Source organism: Perissodus microlepis, chromosome 19, assembly GCF_051167445.1.
Source record: "Perissodus microlepis isolate ML-2025 ecotype Zambia chromosome 19, ASM5116744v1, whole genome shotgun sequence".
In the NCBI taxonomy this organism is placed as follows: Eukaryota; Metazoa; Chordata; class Actinopteri; order Cichliformes; family Cichlidae; genus Perissodus; species Perissodus microlepis.
In genome coordinates this window covers 20,398,385-20,422,137 of record NC_140479.1, presented here as the reverse complement: position 1 = coordinate 20,422,137, position 23,753 = coordinate 20,398,385, and the positions used below count along the sequence as shown (strand labels likewise).

At 38.7% G+C, this 23,753-nt stretch overlaps 2 protein-coding genes across 2 annotated transcripts; one reads left to right on the top strand and one right to left on the bottom strand.

The window, feature by feature from the left end:
• Positions 1-927: 927 nt before the first annotated feature.
• LOC146365923 (protein yippee-like 5) lies at positions 928-5,056 on the bottom strand. The gene is made up of 3 exons (XM_084914282.1): positions 4,882-5,056; positions 3,152-3,323; positions 928-3,045 (listed from the first exon to the last, which is right to left on the bottom strand). Exons 2-3 carry the CDS (start codon positions 3,290-3,292, stop codon positions 2,821-2,823), a joined length of 366 nt encoding a protein of 121 aa, XP_084770408.1. The 5' UTR covers positions 3,293-3,323; positions 4,882-5,056; the 3' UTR covers positions 928-2,820.
• A 2,680-nt stretch (positions 5,057-7,736) lies between these two features.
• On the top strand, positions 7,737-23,399 carry LOC146365922 (phospholipase B1, membrane-associated-like). The gene is made up of 43 exons (XM_084915711.1): positions 7,737-8,022; positions 8,740-8,783; positions 8,895-8,958; positions 9,163-9,226; positions 9,389-9,423; positions 10,083-10,149; positions 10,238-10,286; positions 10,959-11,024; positions 11,124-11,189; positions 11,273-11,328; positions 11,447-11,504; positions 11,605-11,712; positions 11,824-11,865; positions 12,223-12,291; positions 12,429-12,506; positions 12,617-12,677; positions 12,770-12,828; positions 13,401-13,474; positions 13,556-13,599; positions 13,904-14,012; positions 14,120-14,171; positions 15,075-15,155; positions 15,666-15,731; positions 15,811-15,911; positions 15,997-16,078; positions 16,727-16,831; positions 16,944-17,039; positions 17,154-17,225; positions 17,338-17,415; positions 17,539-17,599; positions 17,679-17,737; positions 18,349-18,416; positions 18,506-18,549; positions 18,692-18,791; positions 18,892-18,943; positions 19,071-19,151; positions 19,984-20,049; positions 21,768-21,862; positions 22,185-22,266; positions 22,373-22,477; positions 22,626-22,721; positions 22,830-22,904; positions 22,994-23,399. Exons 1-43 carry the CDS (start codon positions 7,962-7,964, stop codon positions 23,249-23,251), a joined length of 3,249 nt encoding a protein of 1,082 aa, XP_084771837.1. The 5' UTR covers positions 7,737-7,961; the 3' UTR covers positions 23,252-23,399.
• Positions 23,400-23,753: the final 354 nt, after the last annotated feature.

Below are 23,753 nucleotides of genomic sequence, written 5' to 3'. Positions count from 1 at the left end.
CTAGGAGTCTCACTTTTGCCTCTGGTTCTATCCAGCTTTTAAATGGGTGTAAATAGCTGTGGAAACCATAAAGCCTCGCACATCCATCAAAAAATGGAGAACAAGCAACTACGATGGGTACGAAAATAGCCGTGGCCAGAAGAGTATATTGTGTTCAGTTAACTTAATTAATATTTGTTTGAGCTGGGTTTAGTGCATTGTGCCTGCAGGAGTGACTGCAGAAAAGCAGACCTGTTGTTGATTCCACCACAGTGACACAGACCATTACAGACACACCAACAAAGAAGCCCTCCTACAGGAGCTGAGCTATAAATAACTCTACAGCGGAGATGCAATATTAGTGGGTGGATCAGAAGTTAGTCGTCACTTCCTATTTATAAAGCAAATGCAGTCAAATTTTACATCGTGGGTGATTCATACTGAGTGGTGAATAGCTGGGATTAAAATGGGACTTGTTTCGATGTGGTCCATTCTTGATTTCCTTTTTAAATGACATTTTCTCTAATGGTTAAGTAAATATTTTCAAGTGTCTGACATCTAATCAAATATATATCATTTTTGAGTTCTCTTATTTGTTTTTATCTGCTTCAGGGAATAACATCTCTAATGTGTGTTGCCAGACTGCAGTGAAGCTCTACAGATCTTGCCAAGCAGGTTTACGTCAGAGGCAGGCAAGGGATTCAGCATCACCCTACCAAGGAAAAAATCTTTAACCTGGTTCTCTGTATTCTGCTGCCACCTAGCGGAGAAATGCTTAGGTTTTACTCATGATGGCACGTACCAAATCCTGGTTTTTTCATGTCCCAATGTGTCTTTCATTTTCAGAAATGTTAATGTAAGAAGGTTTTGCCAATTGATAGCAACTACAAACACACCTGCCTTCTATTAAGAGCATTAATACATTAAAATATTCAGTGAATACTGTCATAAGGTTTAAACCCAGGTACTACATCTTTATTTAGAAATCACATCAGAGAAAATCTAGCCATAGCCATAGAGGAAAACAAGTATCATATTAATCCCCCAAACAAGAAAATGTCATAACATAAACATAATCGATCAATAAAACAATAATCAGATAATATAAAGTAAAAACAATTGCTATCAATAAAATGCTAAACGTGAACAACAAAATGATGATATTCGATTGTGGCCACTAGCTGTACACTGCACTGACTTTGGAACATGAATGGTTTCAGTGTCCTGGATATTTTTTTTTGTCTTCTGGAAATTAAAACTTGCACCATCAAGCATGACCTTGCAAAAAACAAGCAAAACATTAACAGTGTCACTAGTGAAGGCTGGACCATTCTGGTAACGCCCAAAGCATAATTAAGGTAACATCAGGGCTGGGTGGCTGTGCTCCAACCCAGTCTCAAATTAACCTCAAATGTCAAGTAAGTTATCTATTTTTATTTTACAGTTTGACAATATAAAATGCAGGCTCTGGCCTACTCCAACAGCAAGGGCTTGACTTTGAAGATAAATACTCAAAGCTTGCCTGGCTTTGTGTTCTAAGAAGCAATTCATCTTATGACCAAACATGCCCCAAGCCTAGGATTATAAAGAGGATGTGTCACAAACCTGAAAGTAGCTCAGCAGCATTTGCATTGATATGTTTAAGGGTTTAAATACATGTACGATGGTCAAATACAGTACTGAACATATTTTTAGATTCAAGAAAATGCTGTTTGATGAATGCCCACTGCATTGTGTTTTTAGTTATTCCTTCAAAACCTGTACACTTGTCCCACACAATCACTGAGCGACTTTCAAATATGACCTATTCTCTAAAAATCCTGTCCTTTAAGCTGCCACGCAGTCAGAGAATGTCTCCATCATTTTTCAGACGCACTGTGTCACACTGAAGACGAACGGCTGAAAGGAACATGCTCCTGACAAGTCACTAAAGTGGCATGCTGCTCTTCACACGCAGAGGCACAGAATCCATGGTAAGCTAAACACAGGTGGAACTGAAGTAAACAGGTTGTCTACTCTGTTCATTTAAAATACGTCATGTCATTAAAATAATGAGCCTAATCTAAAGAAAACTACTGTTCAGGCACAACAATGAATACTTAAATATGACATCAATCTGTGCAGTCCTCACTGTATCAGTGGGATGAGAACACAATTACATCCACTACACTGCAAGCGAAGAAAAGGTAACTGACACATAATCAACTATCATGATATTGAATGCATTCAGTGCAACCAGTGACAGATACATTGGGTCAACATTCACAATACGGAAACACAAATACCACTAAACCAGTATGTTTGGCTCATTTAACAGCGGTATGGACCACTGGCTGGTCGCTTTGCCCATGCTTGGATAATGATCATACTAAGCTCCACTAGCTCCTGTTACACAAACAAATAAAAAAGCTAGCAAATATTCTTTAAAATGTGACTGATCTGCGTATTATCATGCATGTATTTTAATTACCATGAAAGTGTGGCACATGCCTTGTGGATCAGTGATGACAACTGTGTGTGAGACAGTGCTTAAATGCTTTAGCGAACTCTCTAAGAGCATTTCCAGCTGTTTCAATTGACTGCCCTGTGATACATCAATCAAAAGGTATTTTGGGGAAGTCTATTCAGCAAGAATAGATCAAGCACACCAATCTTTTAGTCAGCAAAGATCTAAGATCATTGGCCAGAGAGAGAAGGGGTGTGGGAGGGTGAAGCCAGAACTTCACTGACCACTAAGTCTGCAGGTGGTGGTGTGCAGCACAAAGGCAAAGGGGGCAAAGGAGAAGGAAAGGAGGGCACAGGACTGAGCCTTCCCTCTCAACCTAATACCACTTCAAGGACTCAGGAGTTATCTGAGGGGACATGCTCTTCAAAGCCCTCACTCTCCCTAACTAGTGCCCTCTCCAGGATGACCCGGCCCTCCTTGTACCGCTGACTGTCCTCAGTAGCAAACTCATAGATCCAACCCAGCTTGCTGTTGCAGTTCTTGCAGCTGACGTCCCTCACCATGTGTCTGCCGGTGAGCATCACTCTGTCCTGCACCTCACTATACTGGAGGTTCACCACCTATAGGGAGGAGTTTAAGTTAAAGTATATCTAATGAATGCCTGTATTTCATTTGGTTTAGGGAAACATGTCACAGATGGTGTGTTCATGGCTAATTTCACTGTACCTTATTGAAGAGGAAAGCTCTGCCTGTGGCTCCTGTGAATCGTGTGGAGATTAGCTCAGACCTATTAGTCAGGATTGTGTCACAGTTGGCACAAGAGAAGAGACGTGTTCCGCCGATGTGGTCCAAGAAGATGCGCCCCATTGTCTGATCACCGGGATTGACTAAATTAAGGCTAAAACATGAGAAAATTAAATAGTACGCTATGTATTCTAAGACTGTATTCTGGACTGATTGTAAACAGTATGAAGAAAGTGACCCCTTATAAAATAATACCCTTGAGCTGGCCAAAGTAATAATGCATAACAGTCTCAAACTTTTTTCTGGCATGTTCCACAACACACAATTGTTTTTTAATCAATCATTAACAATACAAGTTGAATACACATATATAAAGGAGTCGTTCAATCTCTGTTCATCAAATAAAAATAAATACATTAAAACTTGGGTATTTTAAAGATTTGGGTTTTTTTAAGATTTGTTTTTTAGGAACCATTTTAAAATTTTAATATGTGGAAAACTAGCTCAGTCACTCACTTATCATAGCTGTTTTACAAGTTAAGAAAGAAAGAAAGATGCTTGAAATATCCAAAATAATTGTACCCAATAAAAAATGGGGTTGTTCTCAGAGATATTAAGGCATAAGCATAATTTAGGCATGATTATGGAAAAACAAACAAACAAAAAAAAAAACAAATTTCTGTTATTATCTCAAAAATCTATTATGCGTTCTCTCTATATGAACTGGGGAAGATGAATGCACTAGCTTACGATTCTTAACTATGTTTTGAATTGTACACATAATACAATACTTTGGTAAAATTGATAGCACAGCAACTGAAAGAGTATCAGTAAAAACATGAATGTTTCTACTGATACTGAGAAAAAGTACTGTTTTCTCAGTTCCCTTAAAACACAAATATAATCCTTAATAATAATAATCGAGATAAACAAAAAGAAGGAGCAAAGAGACAAAAAGCCACAAAAAATAGAATCAAATGGCTTCAACTTGCTTATTGTTACTTTGATTACAAACAGCTGCCTTTGCCCATTTTTCTAATTTATTATCAAAAATACTGTCCTTTATAGAACTGCTTACAGAAGCTTAATACATCCGTCTATGTTTTTTTAAAAAAAATCCTATAAATAGGATAAAAACATTTTCATTTCATTAATTTTTCATTCGTCTTTTCCATTCTCATCTCAGGTCAGGCTTTGTAAGAACAGGGATCAGTGCCACATCATCCCAGCCCTCTGAAAAATGCTCATCAATTCCCATTATTTTGTATAAAATTTGGTTTATTTTGTTTGTTTGTCAGTGGAACATGTGGAAACTAAGGTGTAAATAATCTTAACAAAGAGCACTCCAGTCGCCTTGGCACAGTTTCTCCCTGTTTCAACACTTTAGTCGTTACAACACAGAAGTACTTCTTGTTCCTGGATGCCTTGTTATGAGTAATACTGACTGTAGATGGCAGCTGGGCTTTACATGGTGTCGATGCAATTATGAATAATGGAAAACAAACGAAGCAGAGATTTTCCCAGCTACCTAAAGAGAATACTTCAGAGGATTTTCATTGGGATTTTAGATAACCTAACCGACTGGTTTCGTAAAAATGCACCGAGCCAGCGTGTGAATGGAAGCTAACGCCAGGTTAGCCGTTCAGCTAACAGAGTCAACAAGCGACCACAAAACAGATAATTCTACTAAACTCCAAATGACGGCTGCCTACCTTTTCAAATTCGGTCTGGTGACACAAAATGTCGTGCCCAGCGATGGTGTCACCGACTTTTTAAAGTAAATTTCAGTCGCACATCTGCTGTTTATACCGTCGTCGTCGTCGTGGCTTTGTTTTTCTTTTTCAGCTGTTCCTGTCCTCTGAGCTGAGCTCCAAACTAGTATCAACATCCGGTTTGTGACGTAGCTCCCTCTGCAGCAGCGACATACGGGTTTTCCGCCAGGTGTCAGCATGTAACATCTATCCTCAACTTCTGAAAATATGCTCCGTTCCCATTAAAATCGTTAAAAAATAATACTGAAGCTTATTTAAAAAAAAACAAACAAACATAATATCTGGATATAACCAAAAAAAATAATTAATATACCAAATAAATAAAGAAAAGCTAAACTACAGTAACTCTGATCTGCGGGCAGTCTATCCTTCAAGCTCGGTTCCTCTACCAGAGGCCTGGAAGGTTGAGGGTCGTGCACAGTATCTTAGCTGTTCCTAGGACTGCGCTCGCCAGCTTGGGAGTCGCCGCACCTAGTGCTCCTATTACCATGGGGACCACTGTTACCTTCACCCTCCATATCTTCTCGAGCTCTTCTCTGAGCACTTGGTACTTCTCAGGCTTCTTGTGCTCCTTCATCCTGATGTCTCTATCACTCAGAATCGCTACATCTATCACTATGGCCGTCTTCTTCTATTTGTCTACCACCACTATGTCCGGCTGGTTAGCCACTACCATTTTGTCCGTCTGTATCTGGAAGTCCCACAGGATCTTAGGTCGGCCATTCTCCACCACCCTTGGGGGCGTCTCCCATTTTGACCTCGGGACTTCCAGGCTATATTTGGCACAGGTGTTTCTGTACACTATGCCGGCCACTTGGTAATGGCGTTCAATGTATGCCCTGCCTGCTTGCATCTTGCACCCTGCTGTTATGTGCTGGATTGTGCATCAGTTCCTGATGAAGCCTCTCAGGGTCCTGTTGATCTTGTATAGGTGTAGGCATTCCAGGATCCAGGTGTGGGGCATTGAGTCATAGGCCTTCTTGTAATCAATCCAGGCAGTGCACAGGTTGGTCAGCCTAGTCTTGCAGTCTTGGCTGACTGCTAGGTTTTGCGCCTCTGGTTTTCTTGACAATTCCTTTCCGTGCCCCGCTTACGTATTGACCCATGTGCCTGTTCATTTTAGCCAACAGGAGCTTCCATGTAGTACTGAGGCAGGTTATTTGGATGGGACTGGACCGTACTGGGGGTCCTTGAGGATCAGGACTGTCCCGCCTTCATTTAGCCATTCCGGGGGTCTCTCGTCAATTAGCAGCTGGTTCATTTGTGCTACCATACGCTCATGGAGTGCAGTCAGCTTCTTCAGCCAGTAGGCATGAACCACGTCGGCGCCTGGTGCTGTCCAACTCTTCATACTGGAGACCCTTTCTTGGATGTCTGCCACTGTGATGGCTACTGGACCCTGTTCAGGGTGGTTGCTGTGGTCTGCTCTCAGATCCACCATCCACTGAGTATTGGGTTGTGTCCTTCTCCCATATGCTCTTTTAGTATTCTGTGGAGAACAGCTGGTTTATTCTCGTGCCTTCAATCTCTCTGGTGTATCTCTTCAAGCGGCTGGCCAAAGCTGTGAGTCTTTCCAAGGCTGTACTTCTTAGGCACCTTCTTTGTCGCACTTTTCTGCAGATCCAATAGCTACCATATTCCACTGATATGGAATATGAGAAGCTGCAGCAGCGAGGGAACTGGGTGAACATGAAAAGAGAAGGCAGTTGTGTTGAAGTTGTAGACCTTAGCTCTTTCAGCTCCTTCCCAATACACCTTCAGGCTCTCCAAAATGCAACACCCTTAAATCAGTAGTTGTAACACATATGTAGTGTGTGTAAGTAAGATATCAGTTAACTGGACTAGCTCCATTTTTCATAGATCAAAAAAGTCCCGATCACTAGTGAAGCTGTTTCTTATCTTTTTCTGCTTAGTTATTCAGTTTGTCCTTATTTATCACCTGGCTGTTTATGCCTGTTTTGATACAACATGTCATAACATTATAAACCTAAAATGTTTTTCTTGATGGAAAACTCCTGACAACTCGAAAACATCAAGATATCTTGATGGATTATCCTGCACTGATTCCAAGGGTCGGGTCTATCTGCACAGCCATCTCAAAGGACACAACTCATAAAGTATTTAGCAATCTAATCATATCTCAAAACATCTCCAAAAGTGAACTTGTAAAATTATATAACCTGGGTGAAATACATGCAACACCAGGAACTCCCATTCATCATTATTGGTTAAGAACCACGTTCCGACAAAGTGAAGCATTAGTCCAACTATAAATTGCGGGGCAGCATATTTAAAATACACAGAAATCATCCCTGAAAGCTAGAAAACTATAAACCTGCAAATAATTTTCTTAGTTGTATCTTTACACCCACGTGAGTTTTACTGTGAATCACTAATGTGATCCTCACGATGTGTCATTGTGTCCACAAACCCCTTCCATGACATAATGGAACAGAAACTGGTAAAATTGTAACTTCAGAATAGTCATTTCGTTTAAAATAAGCAAATTACACACAAAAAATTGCCTAAAATCATGACATATGGATTTTATTAATTCAGTTGATTCACTAATATGACTAATATGCCAGTCATTGTTATATAAAGGTATTTAATCTCTGACTTAGAAATCCAAAAACTGATACTCATTTCATGGTCCTTTGATTTATGTGTCCCAATAGGTGACACAGCACATTTATAGCTGTAGAGATAGAGAAAGGGATGCGATCGATTGTCATCTGGATAAACTGATAAGAAGGGCTTGTAAAAGAGAATAAGAGCAGATGTGTTAAGGACAAACATAGCAGGGAGGACTCTTTTCTTTTCTGTTTGACAGGGTTTCCTCTCTGGCTCCCTTCTTTGCCTTTTAAAACTTTGCTCTCTCTGGAATCCCAGTCTTTTCCACACTCTTTATTGATATGCTCCACTTTTACAGCAAGTGAGAGTTTCGTTCTCTGAGTCTCAAAGGTAAATAAGGAAGAACTGCACAAATTCCCCAGTGTGGAAAACACTCTGACCACATCATGGCTCGAGCTGCGCTCCTGATTGTGGCTATCCTTGTTGGATTATGCATGACGTTTTCAGGTAAATACTGAACAGGTTGGACTACTTTAATGTACTCAGTTATGTAGCTAATTTTAAGGGCAAGAAGGCACAGCATGAGCTGAAATCAGAATGAACTTTTGACTGAGCGGTCACTGCTGGCTGATGCATGATTTACCTAATTTGACCAGTTTGACAGCATTGTTTCCTTTACAGAGTGCCTTGTATTTAAGCTGTGTTTTATACTAGAATTATCTCATGTTTGCTGATGTGCACTTTATACACTGAGTATAAAATGTTAGATATAAATGTTCAGGAACTTTGGGTTGAAAATGCAAATGTAGTAAATTACACAGAAGTCTTGTTAAGGTGCAATTTTAAAATCTGAGAAGCATCTATGAGGGCACTCAGAGAGAGTATATCCCAGCAAAGCTAATACTTTATCTTTCTGTTTTAAACTAAGTAGAACTCAAATAAATATAATGAGTTTTTTTGCCAATCAGTCATCTCTCCACCTGGCTTACATTTGGAGTGCACAAACATTAATTTAGTTGATTATTCACTAAAAATCTCAAAGAGTTTTACAAAATTAAAATAAGAAAAATGCAACTTTTTTATTGTTACCTGCTAATATTTTTTAACCTAATTAACTCTTTTTAATTTAAGATTTTCAACTTTTATAAACTGCCTAACTTTTACTGATTAATTTCAGTATTTTAGAAATTTAAAAGTGTTAATTTTGACTTATGTCCCATCTAGATGGCGTTGAAGGTGGTGACCAGACAAAAGTAAAAACAGAAGAGGTACTTTTTGCCAGTTATCACACCTTTTTGTCTGCACATTCATATTTTATACTATCATCTGTATATTGTTCTTGTAATGTACTAATGTACAGACTTTTTTGTGTGATTCAGACGGGAATGTACATGTCCATACTTTGCTCACCATTACCACCGCACTTGTCCCCATCTTCTTCAGGTAATGCTCCCTGCAGACATAATCAGTGACTGCAGAGAGTTAAAATTAAATTTTATTTCTATAGCATCAAATCACAACAACAGTTGCCTGAAGGCGCTTAGTCACTACTTTCATCCTTCTATAATAGGTCTGCTTTTAAATATATTTTCTAGTGTTGCATTATGAGATTGCTGACATTTCATTTCCTTGCTTTTCCAATACCAGTTCATGCTCTGACACCTACTGATATCGCCACTGTTTATACCTTGGGAATACCAGATTCAAACAGGTATATTGCAAAAAAAAAAAAAAAAAAAAAAAAAAAGCACAAATCTGTGTAAGTACTACTGAAGAATAAACACTGGATGGGTCAGCACGTACTGCGGCTTTAAAAGTAAACCTAACTGAACACAACCACCGTCTTATACAATGTGTATGTCTTCATTTTTAGGGATGAAGCCTCCAGAATTATCAGTAGACTAGCTGGTAAGTCTCATTTACAGCCAGTTGTACTGTTTTCAAATATCAAGAGATGAATGTATAAAATTAAAAATGTACAATGCAATCTAATATAAATAATCACATTGGTTATCAACTGTTAACCTTTGAAATTACTTTTACATGTAGTATTTGTAATTCCCAAAATACTTCGTTACTCTATGACTGAACTTCGGTTTCATGGTTTCAAAGTTAATAATTTCCCAACTAATTATTATTATATCATTTAAATCTCCTATTATGTTATCAGGCCTAGAACTTGACAATTAATCTTGTTTCAGTTAACCACTATAAACCTGCTTTATCATTTCAGCTTTCACTGCCAACTTCAAGTGGATTAAAGCTTTTTTTAAAAATGCCTATCAAATCATTAAGGCCTTTGTGATTATGTATTGGATAGCTTTTACAGTTAATACTTCAGTTCAAGGTCAGGGTTAATAAACATATAGTTTCCTTTATCTGTAAGGATAAGATAGGGGCCATAAACATTGGTTAGTGACCCTGATTTCACATGAACATAAAAGAAAGCAAGCTTTCTTTTTATCATCAGTTATCATCTATGTCATAATGTACATTGTCTGTACATTATTATTGTGTGTTAACGCCTACCACAGTCTTCACTGTAATGTCTTTGTGGTTTTGAATAGAGTTGCTGTCCATGTTTAACCCCACGGCGATTGCTCAACAATCAGCTCAGAGCTCATCGCAGTCCAGGTAAAACACATTATGCCCATATTACAGATAAATACTGTTTAAGAAGACTGCTGCAGGGTTCTTTACATGAGAGTTTCTGTGTTTGCAGGAGTTTACTGGAAGAAGCCGAGGATCTTTCACTCTCCCTTTCACATCAGGTAGAATTAACCCCTATCATATTAATTTATGCATTTTAAACATCTGAATGTTTCTGTGACCTTTACAGTGAATGAGCTTATCCACTATAAATACAATGGCATATACATAAATACAAATGAAACAGATGACAGGGTACTTTCACTAAAACCTCAATCTCAGCTTGATATCTCAACAAGGAGACATGGTGTGCTTGGGTACTCCCATAATCACTAACTAATTTAAATCCCCCAGTCATGGTTATTCAGGAATGTCTCTGGTGGTGAAATGCCACAGTTATTAATTAATTTTAAGTTTCATTTTTATAACCAATATCACATACAGAGGTTCAAAGAGCTTCACAGGCATAAAAACGTATTGATAAATGAGGCCACTTTAATTTAAGACATTTTAACGCATGAGTAAAAATCAGTCATACATATATAAAATCCTATGAAGCACAATGAGAGGAATGAACAAAAGCATCAAACAGAAACAGAAAGTCAACATGAGATTGATGGAAACTGTTACGTTTTCTCTGGGTAGACATGAACAATGACAGGTTAAGTTCATAAACTGCAAGCATTCGCCCAACTGAGGCGCACTGTGTTATCCAAGAAAATTTAATCTAACAAAGTGTGCATGAAAAACAAATAACTTAGACACTCTTACATTATACTGTATTGTACTTTCAGGTGGAAGACTGGAAGCTTGTGCTGCTGTTTGTGCCCGCAGATTTCATATGTGCCTGTTCGTCACATGTAAGATCTCTTGTTTAATTTCTGCTAAGGCTCTATTTCTGGTGCTGCATGTGACGAAAAGGAAAAAATACAAAATGTTGCCATTTCTTTGTTCTTCAGGTTGAAGAAGATATTGAGGCTGCGGTGCAAGAAGTGGAAGCAGCTCTGCAGCTACTGCAGAAACGGGTATGGTCCTTTTTTTGGATTCAGTTTTTCCATGAACATATGGATTGGCAATTAAAAATAACACTCTGGGTGTATGCTTACAGCTGCATCGTACTTTAGTTCATGTGGTCACCTGGAGTGGATATCATCAGCAAGATAAGTGAGTGTTTCCCATAAAAATCTACCAAAAGCAACGTGTTAAAAACTCATGTAAAACATCGTTCAAGTCTGTTCTGTGTTATGCATGTACAGTTATAGGATTGTTTTTAATTTTGTAGCACGTGTGAGTGTAACGCCAAACGCCTATATAAAGCAACTCTCCTGAAAGCACTGCAGGTAAACTACTTGTAAATAAATGCATTTTCTGTGCATCCTTTTTTTCACTCTGACATATTTTCCTGCCTTACTGACTATTTTATTTGGGATTTGTTTTCAGGATACTCTGAGCCATGTCTTCAAAAATCCAAAGTGGAATAACAACGGTGCAGACTTCACTGTTATGTTGCATTCAGCCCCAGCTATCCTTGAACCCCAATCAGACTCTGTAAGTAACATTGTTCCTATCAGCTACGTTGCATAATCTTTCCTTTATTAACAACTCATCAAATATTACTGACTAATGTGTACCTTGCATATGTAATGTGCTTCCACACAGTCTAGCCTTGACCAGTTGACTATTCAACTCTGGACAAACCTGGTAAGTTCTTAAACCACACTTAGATGCGAAAAGGAAAATGTATAAAATGAAAATAGGCGGTGTGAAAGAGCAGCAGACTTCTAGAAATTAATTTTTATTCTGACATTAAAACCATCCCTTCAATTTAAAATGAGGCCAGAAATAACAAGTGTCAGATTAAACACAGATTAAAGTGTTAATATGCCTGACAAGAGATTTAATGATTTACTTCATGGGATTATCTACACGATGATTCCCCTCAATGTTGTTCACTCTGAATGCACAGATGAGTGGATTGTACTTTGTAGGCTGCTGGATGCAAAATAGCTGCACATATAACCCCAAATCTTAACCACTCATTGCCTTTTTCTTCTCCAGCTTCAGCCACTGACAAGTGAGCCCAAGGTTACAGACAGACATGCCATAACTTTTCCTTGCCCTAACCAGGTGAGTCACTGCAGTCTATTGAAAAAATGCCTTTGAAGTGTTAATGTGTTATGCTTTCATCTCATAGAGCAGACTTTTTAAGTTATAAAATTCAATGTTAAACTGTTAAAACTGTGAATTTTCTGTTCTCATCCCAGGAGCATCCTTTCCTGCGTACACAGATTAATTCCCCTCCTGAAACAGTGGGGGAATTTTACAACAAAGCAGCAGTTCAAGTAAGAGTCAGATATGTAAAAAAAAGAAAGAAAGAAAGAAAAGAAAGAAAGAAAGTAAAGAAGATAATTTAAATCTGTAGATAAACTGACCTGAGTATATTTTTTGTTAGGAGATGGGTACCGAGATACCTTGCACAGACCGTAGCCCGTCTAACACCGTACCCACATCGGGTGAGAAATGATTTTTAAATTCCACTACTACACTGAGGGAAATGTTTCTCAGTCCAGTCATGCTCAGTCACATTGTTCTTTCCACTGTACAGTTAATGAGCTCAAACCTGGAGACATCAAGGTGGTGGCAGCGCTTGGTGACTCTATAACAGTGAGTGTTTCCCTTCTCCTACAGCCCAATTTCATCTAATGGGAGTCCAAACAGTAAAATCAATACTACTACTGCTACTACTACTGGTAATGATAATAATGATAATACTAATAATTTTCAAAAACATTGAAATTTAATAAACAAATAATTTCAAAGGTAGGAAAGGATGATCAGTCTGATTCTTAAGAAAAATAATTAACTCTATCTCTCATTTGCACTTAATTTACAGACCCACTAGATCTACAAAGGCATAAAACCTTCATAAAAATAATATTTTAGAAGTAAACAATCATAAAAGTATTTTATAATTTTATGTTTTTAACTTTTTTACAGTCATACTTTTACAATTTTTTGTAATCACATTGGATTTTCTTGAAAAATTGCAGTTATTAATGACTTCTCTGCAATCTTTATACATTTAGTGGGTAGAATAGGATGCAAAGCAGGCCAGTTGTGGCCAGGAGCCCTATATTTAACACCTATGGCATAGCACATTGCAGGACCAACCAATTCATTCCTTTGGGTTTTATTAGCTCAGCTTTTTATTGTCTTGCATCTGATGTTTCCTGCAGGCAGCCAATGGCGTAGGTGCAAAATCGGATAACTTGTTGTTACTGCTTAATCAGGACAGAGGATTGTCATGGAGGTAAGACAAGTTAAAATACAAATTTGTTTACATTTTGGATGAGTTACTTTATAAAACTAACTAAATTTCTGCAACTTTCAGCGTTGGTGGTGACAAAAACATAACCACTGCGACAACTCTGGCCAGTATGTCTCTATCTTGCACTCGTGTTTTTGAAGTTGAAAAAATGGTAGTTGTATTTCACTTATTAAACTAAATTGTGGTTCTCATCACCATCACTAAAGGATATAGGCTTGAACAGGCCTATCTTTTATGCAATCTAATGACCTGAATCAACAAAATGAGTTTGGTTGCTAAAATGAAAGGGCACTTTTGTATACTTAAGAAATCTAAATGCTGTCACAATGACTAAATTACAATATAAGAGTATAACAATTAAATCATTATTTGAGGGGTTGTTTTTTTTTTAACTTCTAATCATTTTTTCAGACATCCTGAGGGAGTTTAACCCCTCCCTGACTGGATTCTCTACAGGAATCAGTGGACAGAACGATGCTAAAGCCTTTCTCAATCAGGCTGTTCCAGGAGCAAAGAGCGAGTAAGTCACATTTGTACTTACTTTCAACCTTAGCAGGATTTGCAGCATGCTATACAAAAAAAACATAATCAGCAAGTTTTAAAGATAACATTTGTTGCTATTTCTAGTGACATGGCAGGACAGGCGCGCATCCTAGTGGACAAAATGAAAAGCGATTCGGTAAGTCAGCAATAACTGCAGGAGAAATATGCATACTGGGCACTTTATTAGGTACACCTTCCTAGTACAGGTTGGACCTCCTTCTCCCAACAGAGCTGCCTTATTTCTGTGTGGCATAAATTCAACAAGATGCTGGAAACACTCCTCAGAGATTTTGCTCCATATTGACAGCATCATGAGTTGTCTGGTTTACATCCATGATCTCTTGCTTGACCACATCACAAAGATGGTTTATTGGATTGGAGCACAAACCGACCCAAGAAAATACCAAGACTGTCGATACCAGGCAGAATGGATCCATGTTTTTATAAAGCATTAGCATTCGTTTCCTGTTCTTAGCTGACAAGAGTGGCACTTTGTGAGATCTTTTGATGCTGCTGTAGCCCTTTTTTGCTTCAAGGTTTGATTTGTTGTATATTCAGAGATGCTCTTCTGCAGACCTTGGTTGTAACAAGTGGCTATAGTTCCTTTTTCCTTTCTATCATCTCAAAGCAGTCCGGCCATTGTCCTCTGATCTCTGGCATCAACATGGCATGTTTTCTCTTCATTGGACCATTCTCTGTTAACTCTAGTAGTGGATGTGTGTAAAAATATCTGTAGATCAGCAGCTTCTGAAATACTCATACCAGCCTAACTGGCACCAACAACTATACCACATTCAAAGCCACTTAAATCACCTTTCTTTGTCATTCTGACACTCAGTTAGATCACCTTGTCCACATGTTGATTTGTTGCCATGTGATTGGCAGATTACATATTTGTCTTAACAAGGAGTTGAACAGGTGTACCTAATAGAGTGGCCGGTGGGTGTACATTCAGACACAGTGTCATGTGTATTTTGTCACAGCTTTAAGTTAATAATGAACAAATTAAACACAGAACTTTACCTCTTATGTCCTCCAGCGTATCGATTTCAACAATGACTGGAAAGTTATCACCATGTTCATTGGTGGAAATGACATTTGCGCCTACTGCAAGGACACTGTAAGCGCTCCACATGTTGTCTTTGTTGTTTTATATATTGTACTTACTTACTTTGCCATCATAATCAGGCGGTTTCATACCATTGAACTGCCATAAACTGCTGAATTTGAAGAAAAAAAGCTGTTAGAAATATAGTTTAAATTTCAAATGTAAATTTTTGGTCGAAATCAAATTTAGAGATATTTTTCATGTTGTTCATCCAAAATATTTTATTATTATAATGACAACTTAAAATTATCCTCATTATCATAACAATCTTTCAGAGACAAAAGCCTCAAAAGTTGCTTGCTTTACTTGATTAACAGTCCAAAATAATCATTAAAGACAAGTAATCATAGCCAACTCCTGCATTAGTGAAGCTAGAAGAAAATATTCGGCATTCAAATTATAATCAAAATAGTTTAATTGTACGTTTCAGTGGAATAACTAATTCAATAATTTACCAAATATTTGTTTTTCACATTTATGCTTGGGATCTTTTGTAATAGAGATTTTGTTTCCCCCCTACAGAACTATTACTCACCCAGGAATGTGGTCCGTCAGATCAGTGAAGGTCTAGACATACTCCACCGTGAAGTATGTTCTCATCTTCTTGCACCTTGCTCCCACAGCCATTCAGTATCCCTGAATGTTTTCAATGTCAAAATCTTTCCAGGTGCCTCGTGCCGTTGTCAATCTGGTAGAGCTGTTTAGCGTCAAACAGCTACGTGATCTGCACAGTGATTCGACTTTGGGGTGTCCAACTTGGCTTGCAAAGTAAGCAATATTTTCTTGTGTTGGACAAACAGTTTGACCAAAAATCGTAAACCACTAATTGACTCTCTGTGCATTTATGTTCCAGTATGTTTTGCTCCTGTGCCCTGAGTCCTACAGACGGATCAGCTGAACTCGAGATGCTTGAGACCTACAACACAGGCTACCAGGTGTGAAAGAGAGAGAAGTTAAAAAGAAGGATTTTCCATAATTTTCACATGTCAAGGTTCAGGGTTCCTTCATTTGTCATTGTACAATTTTAAAAAATTGAAGAAAAAAACACAATTTACTCCTCCACTGCTTACAATAATGGCTCTAAGAGTAAAGTGATAAAATAAGAGATGAATACAGAAAGAAAATAAATAAACTAAATAATTACAATTCTCTCATGAACCTGTGCTTTCTTATGTGCATTACACATTTCTCAAGCTTACTAAACCTGACAGCAGCATTTTCAAAGGCATAAATAGACTGACTCTACAGTCAGTCTATTAAGGAATGAAAGTAGATTTCAATTATAATAACAGATTCTTTGTTTCTTTGGTTTAATAGCTGCATTGTATAGTAACTGAATAATTATGACTAAAAATTAAAGACACTTGTGTATTTTAAACAATTTCATGAGGTCATAATGAATTTATCTTGCACGCAGCATGAGGTTTAAAAGCTTGCTACAACAAATAAGTGGACTTTTTAAAGGCGAAAGAGGGCGATATTATGATGTCGTTGTCCACTGAATATAACTGTCACTGCAAAGTCAAAAACTTTATTTACTTTTTATTCTTGTGAGGTCATCTTATGACTGTCTGTCCTCTCAGGTTGGCATGCAACAGCTCGTTGACTCTGGGCGGTATGAGACGCATGATAACTTCACTGTGATACTGCAGCCCTTCCTTAGAGGGCTTTCTCTTCCCAAGTTACAGGTAATGGCTTACAAATTTGAAGCACCACACTTTTACAATATTTTTGTTTTCATTTAGGAATTTGTTTAACTTGAAAAAAAAAGTCTTCCTTTCTTTGGCTTCTTTATAAAAGGACGGCCGGCCCGATCGCTCTTACTTTGCCCCTGACTGTTTTCATCTCAGCCAGAAAGCTCACACACTCATGGCCCGTGGTCTGTGGAACAATATGGTAGGAGTTTCTACGGCCATTATGACATCAATATTTTGCTCCATGTGGGGTTTTTTGTTTTGATTGTTATTTAACTTCTCTGATACTAAATAACTGACTTTCATGCTCTTTTAGCTTGAGCCACTGGGCAACAAGACTTCTGCACAAAACTTCACAACTGGCGTTGATTTGATTTGTCCCTCTGAGGTAAAAATGAATCTCAATCTCAACATTCTGCATTATTATGTTATTACTTTTATGCTTTCATTAGCTTTTTTTTTTTTTTTTTTTTAATTTCCATTTTTCTTTCCAAATACAGACAGTCCCATTCATTAGGACGGCTGTTAATAGCGGCTACACCTTTCCAGGCCCACCACCCACTCCTGCTCCAGTCCAGGTAGGTTATAATTTAGGTGTTTCATACCCCCAAAAAACTTGTGGCAAACATTTATTATCTACATTATGCACAATGGAAAATGATTGAGTCTTAATTATGAAATATATCTTTATCATATTACAGAACTGGGGGAGTGACTTCTCCTGTTCAAACACGGCACCGTCCAACTCTGTGCCCACTTCAGGTGCTCATCCTGTGTTATAATTCAGTTCTGAAATACAGTGATTACATGTCAAATATACTCATGTTGACTTTTTTAATAGCTCACAAGGTGCGACCAGCAGACATCAAGGTAGTGGCTGCTCTAGGAGACTCTTTAACGGTAAGCTCAAGAGCATGACTGGTATTTTGTCATAACTGAATAAATCCTCTAAATAACTCCCCAAATTTTCCGCTCACTGCTTTTCATCCAAATCCTTCAGTTGCCTCTCACAGCCTTAGTCAACTATTTGGCAGCTATGCAGTTATCTGCCTGTGGTTTATGCGTCTTGTTTTTTCTTCTCTGTTTGTTCTCAGTTCTTGCAAATCTAATTTATTTCAAAGTTTCTAAATAAATCAAATGTACTTGCTTCTACAATAAAAACTGAATACCAGAAAAACCCATTAATACTGTAATATTTCATAAATCACGTCACTAATAGACAAATGTAACAGCGTTACTGTCTAAAGGACGGATTTTCTTTGTTTTCAAGTTCTTAAGAGCTGAAAAATACTCACTGGCACATTTTTTGGTCTCTGGGACCCATAGCGAGTAGATTAATCTGTAATAATTTATAATGGTAATAACAGTGTTACACATCACACCTTTTCTAGGTACCTATAAATCAGTTAATTTATAAACAGAGAGAGTAATATCAACTTAATGAGAGAGAGGTTGAAACGGGGGAAGTCTGTTAATGATTCAGCTGTAAAATCACCTTTTCCCAAATGTAGGCCGCCTTTGGTGCTAAATCACAAAGTCTGGTGGAGCTAAGTACTGAGTACAGAGGAGTGTCGTGGAGGTGAGAGACCAAAACAAGATTTTGCACATTATAAACTATAAACGTTGCATTCTAAACACACATTCTTTGTTTGCCTATTTTTTTATTAGCATTGGAGGTGATGATAATCTTGAGACTGTCACAACATTACCCAGTAAGTCAGAAACCTCCTGTGTTGAACTGTAGTGCACATAAGCACCACTAGATGGCAGAAATAGTCTGACAAAAAACTGTATTTTGTCTTTAACTGAGTAAACTCTGTACCCTAACTTTTTTTTTTTTAATGTATACTTTAGATATCCTTAAGAAGTTTAATCCTGATGTCAAAGGAATGTCAAAGGGGACAGGAAAAAAGGAGGCTGGTTTCAATGTGGCCGTATCGGGCGCTAAAATATCGTGAGTTCTGACGTTGACGTGTTATCAGATATAAAAACGGCTTTATTACTATGCTATCTTGGAAGCATTGCATGGGCTAATTATGTGCAATTCCATGCAGACAAATCCCGGCACAGGTCAGACGCCTTATTGATGCCATGAAAGAGGACCCAGTGAGTTTAACATGCATTACCAAGTGATTTTTAATGTAGCTTTGTCTCAAGCCTTGCCACGTTTTCTGCGGGAAAACACATGTAATTAAATCTGTCTCTCTGAATCTGTCACCACCAATCAAAATAGGCCGTGGATTTTGAGAACGACTGGAAGCTTGTGACCCTCTTCATCGGAGGGAATGACCTGTGTCAGTACTGCAACGATCGGGTGAGTTGCTTTAAGAAGTCGTCAAAGGAAATGTGGTTTGAAGGGCATTTTTAAGGGAAAAAATGATTTCCCTCTGCAAGTGTAGTGCTTAAACATCCAGTGGTGTTAAACGCTCTCTCGAGATATCATCACTCCTCAAATGGAACTAAGCACTGGAGCAGAATAATTAAGCCTTGTGAGCACCCCCCCGTTTATTGTTTTATTGTGTCAGACAGGGATGAGAGCAGACATGGTTTGTTTTCAATAAGCACATTCTGTCGCTTTAGCCCCGCAACACAGATCACCCCCTCCCTCCTCTACCCCGGCCTATGTCTGCGTTGAACAAGCACACAGAACACAGTGACAGGCCTTGTTCTCTAAGAGGCATAAACAACACAGAAGTCAACCGAGACTCTCTTCTTCCTGTCTCTGTCTTGCTCGCTCCCGCTTTTTCCTTTCTCATTTTAAACCCACCCCACACCCCCTCTCCCATTACACCCCTCAAGCTCCACTGTCAGGGTAGTCTCTCTTTTAATGTTTGTGCTTTGAAGCAGAATATCAAAGTGCAGCATCAATTTAAGATGAGCTCTGAGACTATAGTGACAGCTTAGGGTTAGTTGTTGCTAGTGCGCTCTTACATGTTGCATGGCTCTTTCTTGGTGGATTCAAACTTGGCCATATTCCCCTCATATCTGCCTTAATTATGCTGCTGGCTACAACAAAAGAAAAAAAAAAACACTAATGGGGTGTGGTGGTGGTGGGTGGTGGGGGGGGGGCAAAAAGTCGTGGCTGAACTGAACTAAGTTCATGTGTTAATAAATAGCCTTATTGATTGCATCTCTCCAAACTACAGGCCATGTACTCACCTAAGAACTACAGCTATCATATGATGACAAGCTTGGACATGCTGTACAATGAGGTGAGACTATTTTTCTGATGTAAAAAGAATAATATTATACAGGGAGTGCAGAATTATTAGGCAAATGAGTATTTTGTCCACATCATCCTTTTCATGCATGTTGTCTTACTCCAAGCTGTATAGGCTCGAAAGCCTACTACCAATTAAGCATATTAGGTGATGTGCATCTCTGTAATGAGAAGGGGTGTGGTCTAATGACATCAACACCCTATATCAGGTGTGCATAATTATTAGGCAACGTCCTTTCCTTTGGCAAAATGGGTCAAAAAGGGACTTGACGGCTCAGAAAAGTCAAAAATAGTGAGATATCTTGCAGAGGGATGCAGCAGTCTCAAAATTGCAAAGCTTCTGAAGCGTGATCATCGAACAATCAAGCGTTTCATTCAAAATAGTCAACAGGGTCGCAAGAAGCGTGTGGAAAAACCAAGGTGCAAAATAACTGCCCATGAACTGAGAAAAGTCAAGCGTGCAGCTGCCAAGATGCCACTTGCCACCAGTTTGGCCATATTTCAGAGCTGCAACGTCACTGGAGTGCCCAAAAGCACAAGGTGTGCAATACTCAGAGACATGGCCAAGGTAAGAAAGGCTGAAAGACGACCACCACTGAACAAGACACACAAGCTGAAACGTCAAGACTGGGCCAAGAAATATCTCAAGACTGATTTTTCTAAGGTTTTATGGACTGATGAAATGAGAGTGAGTCTTGATGGGCCAGATGGATGGGCCCGTGGCTGGATTGGTAAAGGGCAGAGAGCTCCAGTCCGACTCAGACGCCAGCAAGGTGGAGGTGGAGTACTGGTTTGGGCTGGTATCATCAAAGATGAGCTTGTGGGGCCTTTTCGGGTTGAGGATGGAGTCAAGCTCAACTCCCAGTCCTACTGCCAGTTTCTGGAAGACACCTTCTTCAAGCAGTGGTACAGGAAGAAGTCTGCATCCTTCAAGAAAAACATGATTTCCATGCAGGACAATGCTCCATCACACGCGTCCAAGTACTCCACAGCGTGGCTGGCAAGAAAGGGTATAAAAGAAGAAAAACTAATGACATGGCCTCCTTGTTCACCTGATCTGAACCCCATTGAGAACCTGTGGTCCATCATCAAATGTGAGATTTACAAGGAGGGAAAACAGTACACCTCTCTGAACAGTGTCTGGGAGGCTGTGGTTGCTGCTGCACGCAATGTTGATGGTGAACAGATCAAAACACTGACAGAATCCATGGATGGCAGGCTTTTGAGTGTCCTTGCAAAGAAAGGTGGCTATATTGGTCGCTGATTTGTTTTTGTTTTGTTTTTGAATGTCAGAAATGTATATTTGTGAATGTGGAGATGTTATATTGGTTTCACTGGTAAAAATAAATAATTGAAATGGGTATATATTTGTTTTTTGTTAAGTTGCCTAATAATTATGCACAGTAATAGTCACCTGCACACACAGATATCCCCCTAAAATAGCTAAAACTAAAAACAAACTAAAAACTACTTCCAAAAACATTCAGCTTTGATATTAATGAGTTTTTTGGGTTCATTGAGAACATGGTTGTTGTTCAATAATAAAATTATTCCTCAAAAATACAACTTGCCTAATAATTCTGCACTCCCTGTATAGTAAGCCCATAAGTGAAGATACTTTGAAGAGATTCTGAACCAAAAAAAATATTTGGGTTCATCCAGTTTTTTTAGCTCAACTCTTCTATGATTTTTTTTTTTTTTTAATTGTAGGTTCCCAGGACGATTGTGAACGTGCTGGGGATCCTGGAAATTGAAGGTCTTCGCAAGATCAATAAGGACACCCTAGGGTGCAGTGTGGTGCAACAGTATGTTCATCAATCTAAGCAGCTTTTCATGAATAAGACCATTGAATACAAGGCAGTCTAAATCACTTCTCGTCTATATCTAGGGAATCTGTCATAAGACATCAGGTCTAGGTGATAGATTGAGCAAGCGACTATATGCTGTAAGGCTAAATACAACAGCCGAGGTTCTCCGACCTGAGGCCCTTTCCTGTAGATCCCCTCCTCTTCATTGCACTGTCTATTGAGAAAAACTAGAATATCAGATATAATTTGTATTGTATGACACAACTGCCTCATACCAGAATGAATAACAAATCAGTGATTTTTCCCTGTGTATCCCCAGGTTTGTCTGCCGATGCTTCTTGGACCCGGGAGAGAATTCACCAGAGCTGGCAGAAGCAAAACGAATCAATCGGGAATACCAGGTTAGCAGACTGGAGCCATGATAGTAAAATGTTTGATTCTGAACAAGTGTTGATGAATCAGGATTGTTACATTACCTTAATAACATCAGCCATCTGTTACTGCCAGACTGAAACCGAAAAATTGTTGGATGGAGGTCGCTATGACGACAAAGAGGATTTTGCTGTGGTTCTCCAGCCTTTTTTTAAAAGCACCATCTTACCTTTCAATGCTGTAAGTCTTCCGTGTGCCCATCACCCTCCACTACACTCTACATGTATTTATATGTAAACATTTAGTTTGCGGACAGTAACACGTCTGTCAGTCCTCAGGACGCATTTTACCCACAAACAGGGATGATTGTGTGTTTTCCCTCGTGCAGGAAGGCCAACCTGATGTCACATACTTCTCCCAGGACTGTTTCCACTTCAGTGAACGGGGACATGCTGACATGGCTGTAGCTGTGTGGAATAACATGGTGAGTCTTTTAATGTGGGTAGTAAAGGGATAACTGTTTGCCTTTATAATTACAACATCTCCCTGCAATTTATGCTGAACAGACATGCATTTGTGGGTTTATCTCTAGATGGAACCAGTGGGGGAAAAACAGACGTATAACGCCTTTTCAAATGGCAGAGACAGAATCAAGTGTCCCACTGAGGTAAGGAATCAGCTGCAGAAGCACTTCTTATTGCAGCTTTCTTACAGGTTTGTGGAATTGAACTTTTACATCCTATTTATATGTTCCAGGAACATCCTTACATCTTCACAAAGATAAACAGTGTGGCTCCTGCAGTCACAGCCACACCACCCATAACTGACATCACACCACAAGCCTCGGGCAATCCAAAGTGCCCTAACACTGTGCAAGCATGGCTCGCTGCTGTGCTGGCTGTTGTTGGCCTTCTGATTGGTTCAGCTGTCACCTGGCTCTTCTTCTCCTACAAAGCCAGGAAGAACAAGAAGAAGATGATGACTTCAGGGCAGATGAAGGGCACAGAATTTTAACTTTGTTATGTTTTTTCAAGGGACTATTTAGGGGGGGGGGGGGAATAAAGAGCTACACAAACATTGACAATGAGGCTATTTTTCAAAACTGTACAATGTTATATATGATCCTGTTTGCTTTGATAAGTTAATATTGTAACTTAAATACATATATCTATGTATATATAAATATATGCAGTAAAATAAACACTGAATTAAGTTTCTGTGGTAATTTTGTGTATACTTGTAATGTGTTTTCATTTTGAGACAAATACTAGTGGGATTGTAATGTGTGGGTGGTGGGAAATGGAGGGTTAATTGGCAATAATTCATGAAACAGTGTACTGTAGTGTGACTGCTCAATCCTGACCCAGCTTAATACACCTGTTTGTGCAGAAAAAGCACTGCAAAACACAAACTACTAATGCTCCAGTTGGTTAGGTTGATTATCAGAATCAGAATCAGAATACTTTATTAATCCAATTATTACCTCCAAAGGACGATCCTGCTGATAAAATATACA

What these genes read in the sequence shown, in the direction of transcription:
- LOC146365923 (XM_084914282.1), bottom strand. Translation starts at nt 3,292, where the DNA reads ATGGGGCGCATCTTCTTGGACCACATCGGCGGAACACGTCTCTTCTCT. An exon ending in GAGCTTTCCTCTTCAATAAG is followed by an intron (nt 3,046 to 3,151) that starts GTACAGTGAAAT and finishes TCCTCCCTATAG; the next exon opens with GTGGTGAACCTCCAGTATAG.
- LOC146365922 (XM_084915711.1), top strand. Translation starts at nt 7,962, where the DNA reads ATGGCTCGAGCTGCGCTCCTGATTGTGGCTATCCTTGTTGGATTATGC. An exon ending in CAACTCTGTGCCCACTTCAG is followed by an intron (nt 17,600 to 17,678) that starts GTGCTCATCCTG and finishes CTTTTTTAATAG; the next exon opens with CTCACAAGGTGCGACCAGCA. An exon ending in TAGCTGTGTGGAATAACATG is followed by an intron (nt 22,722 to 22,829) that starts GTGAGTCTTTTA and finishes GTTTATCTCTAG; the next exon opens with ATGGAACCAGTGGGGGAAAA.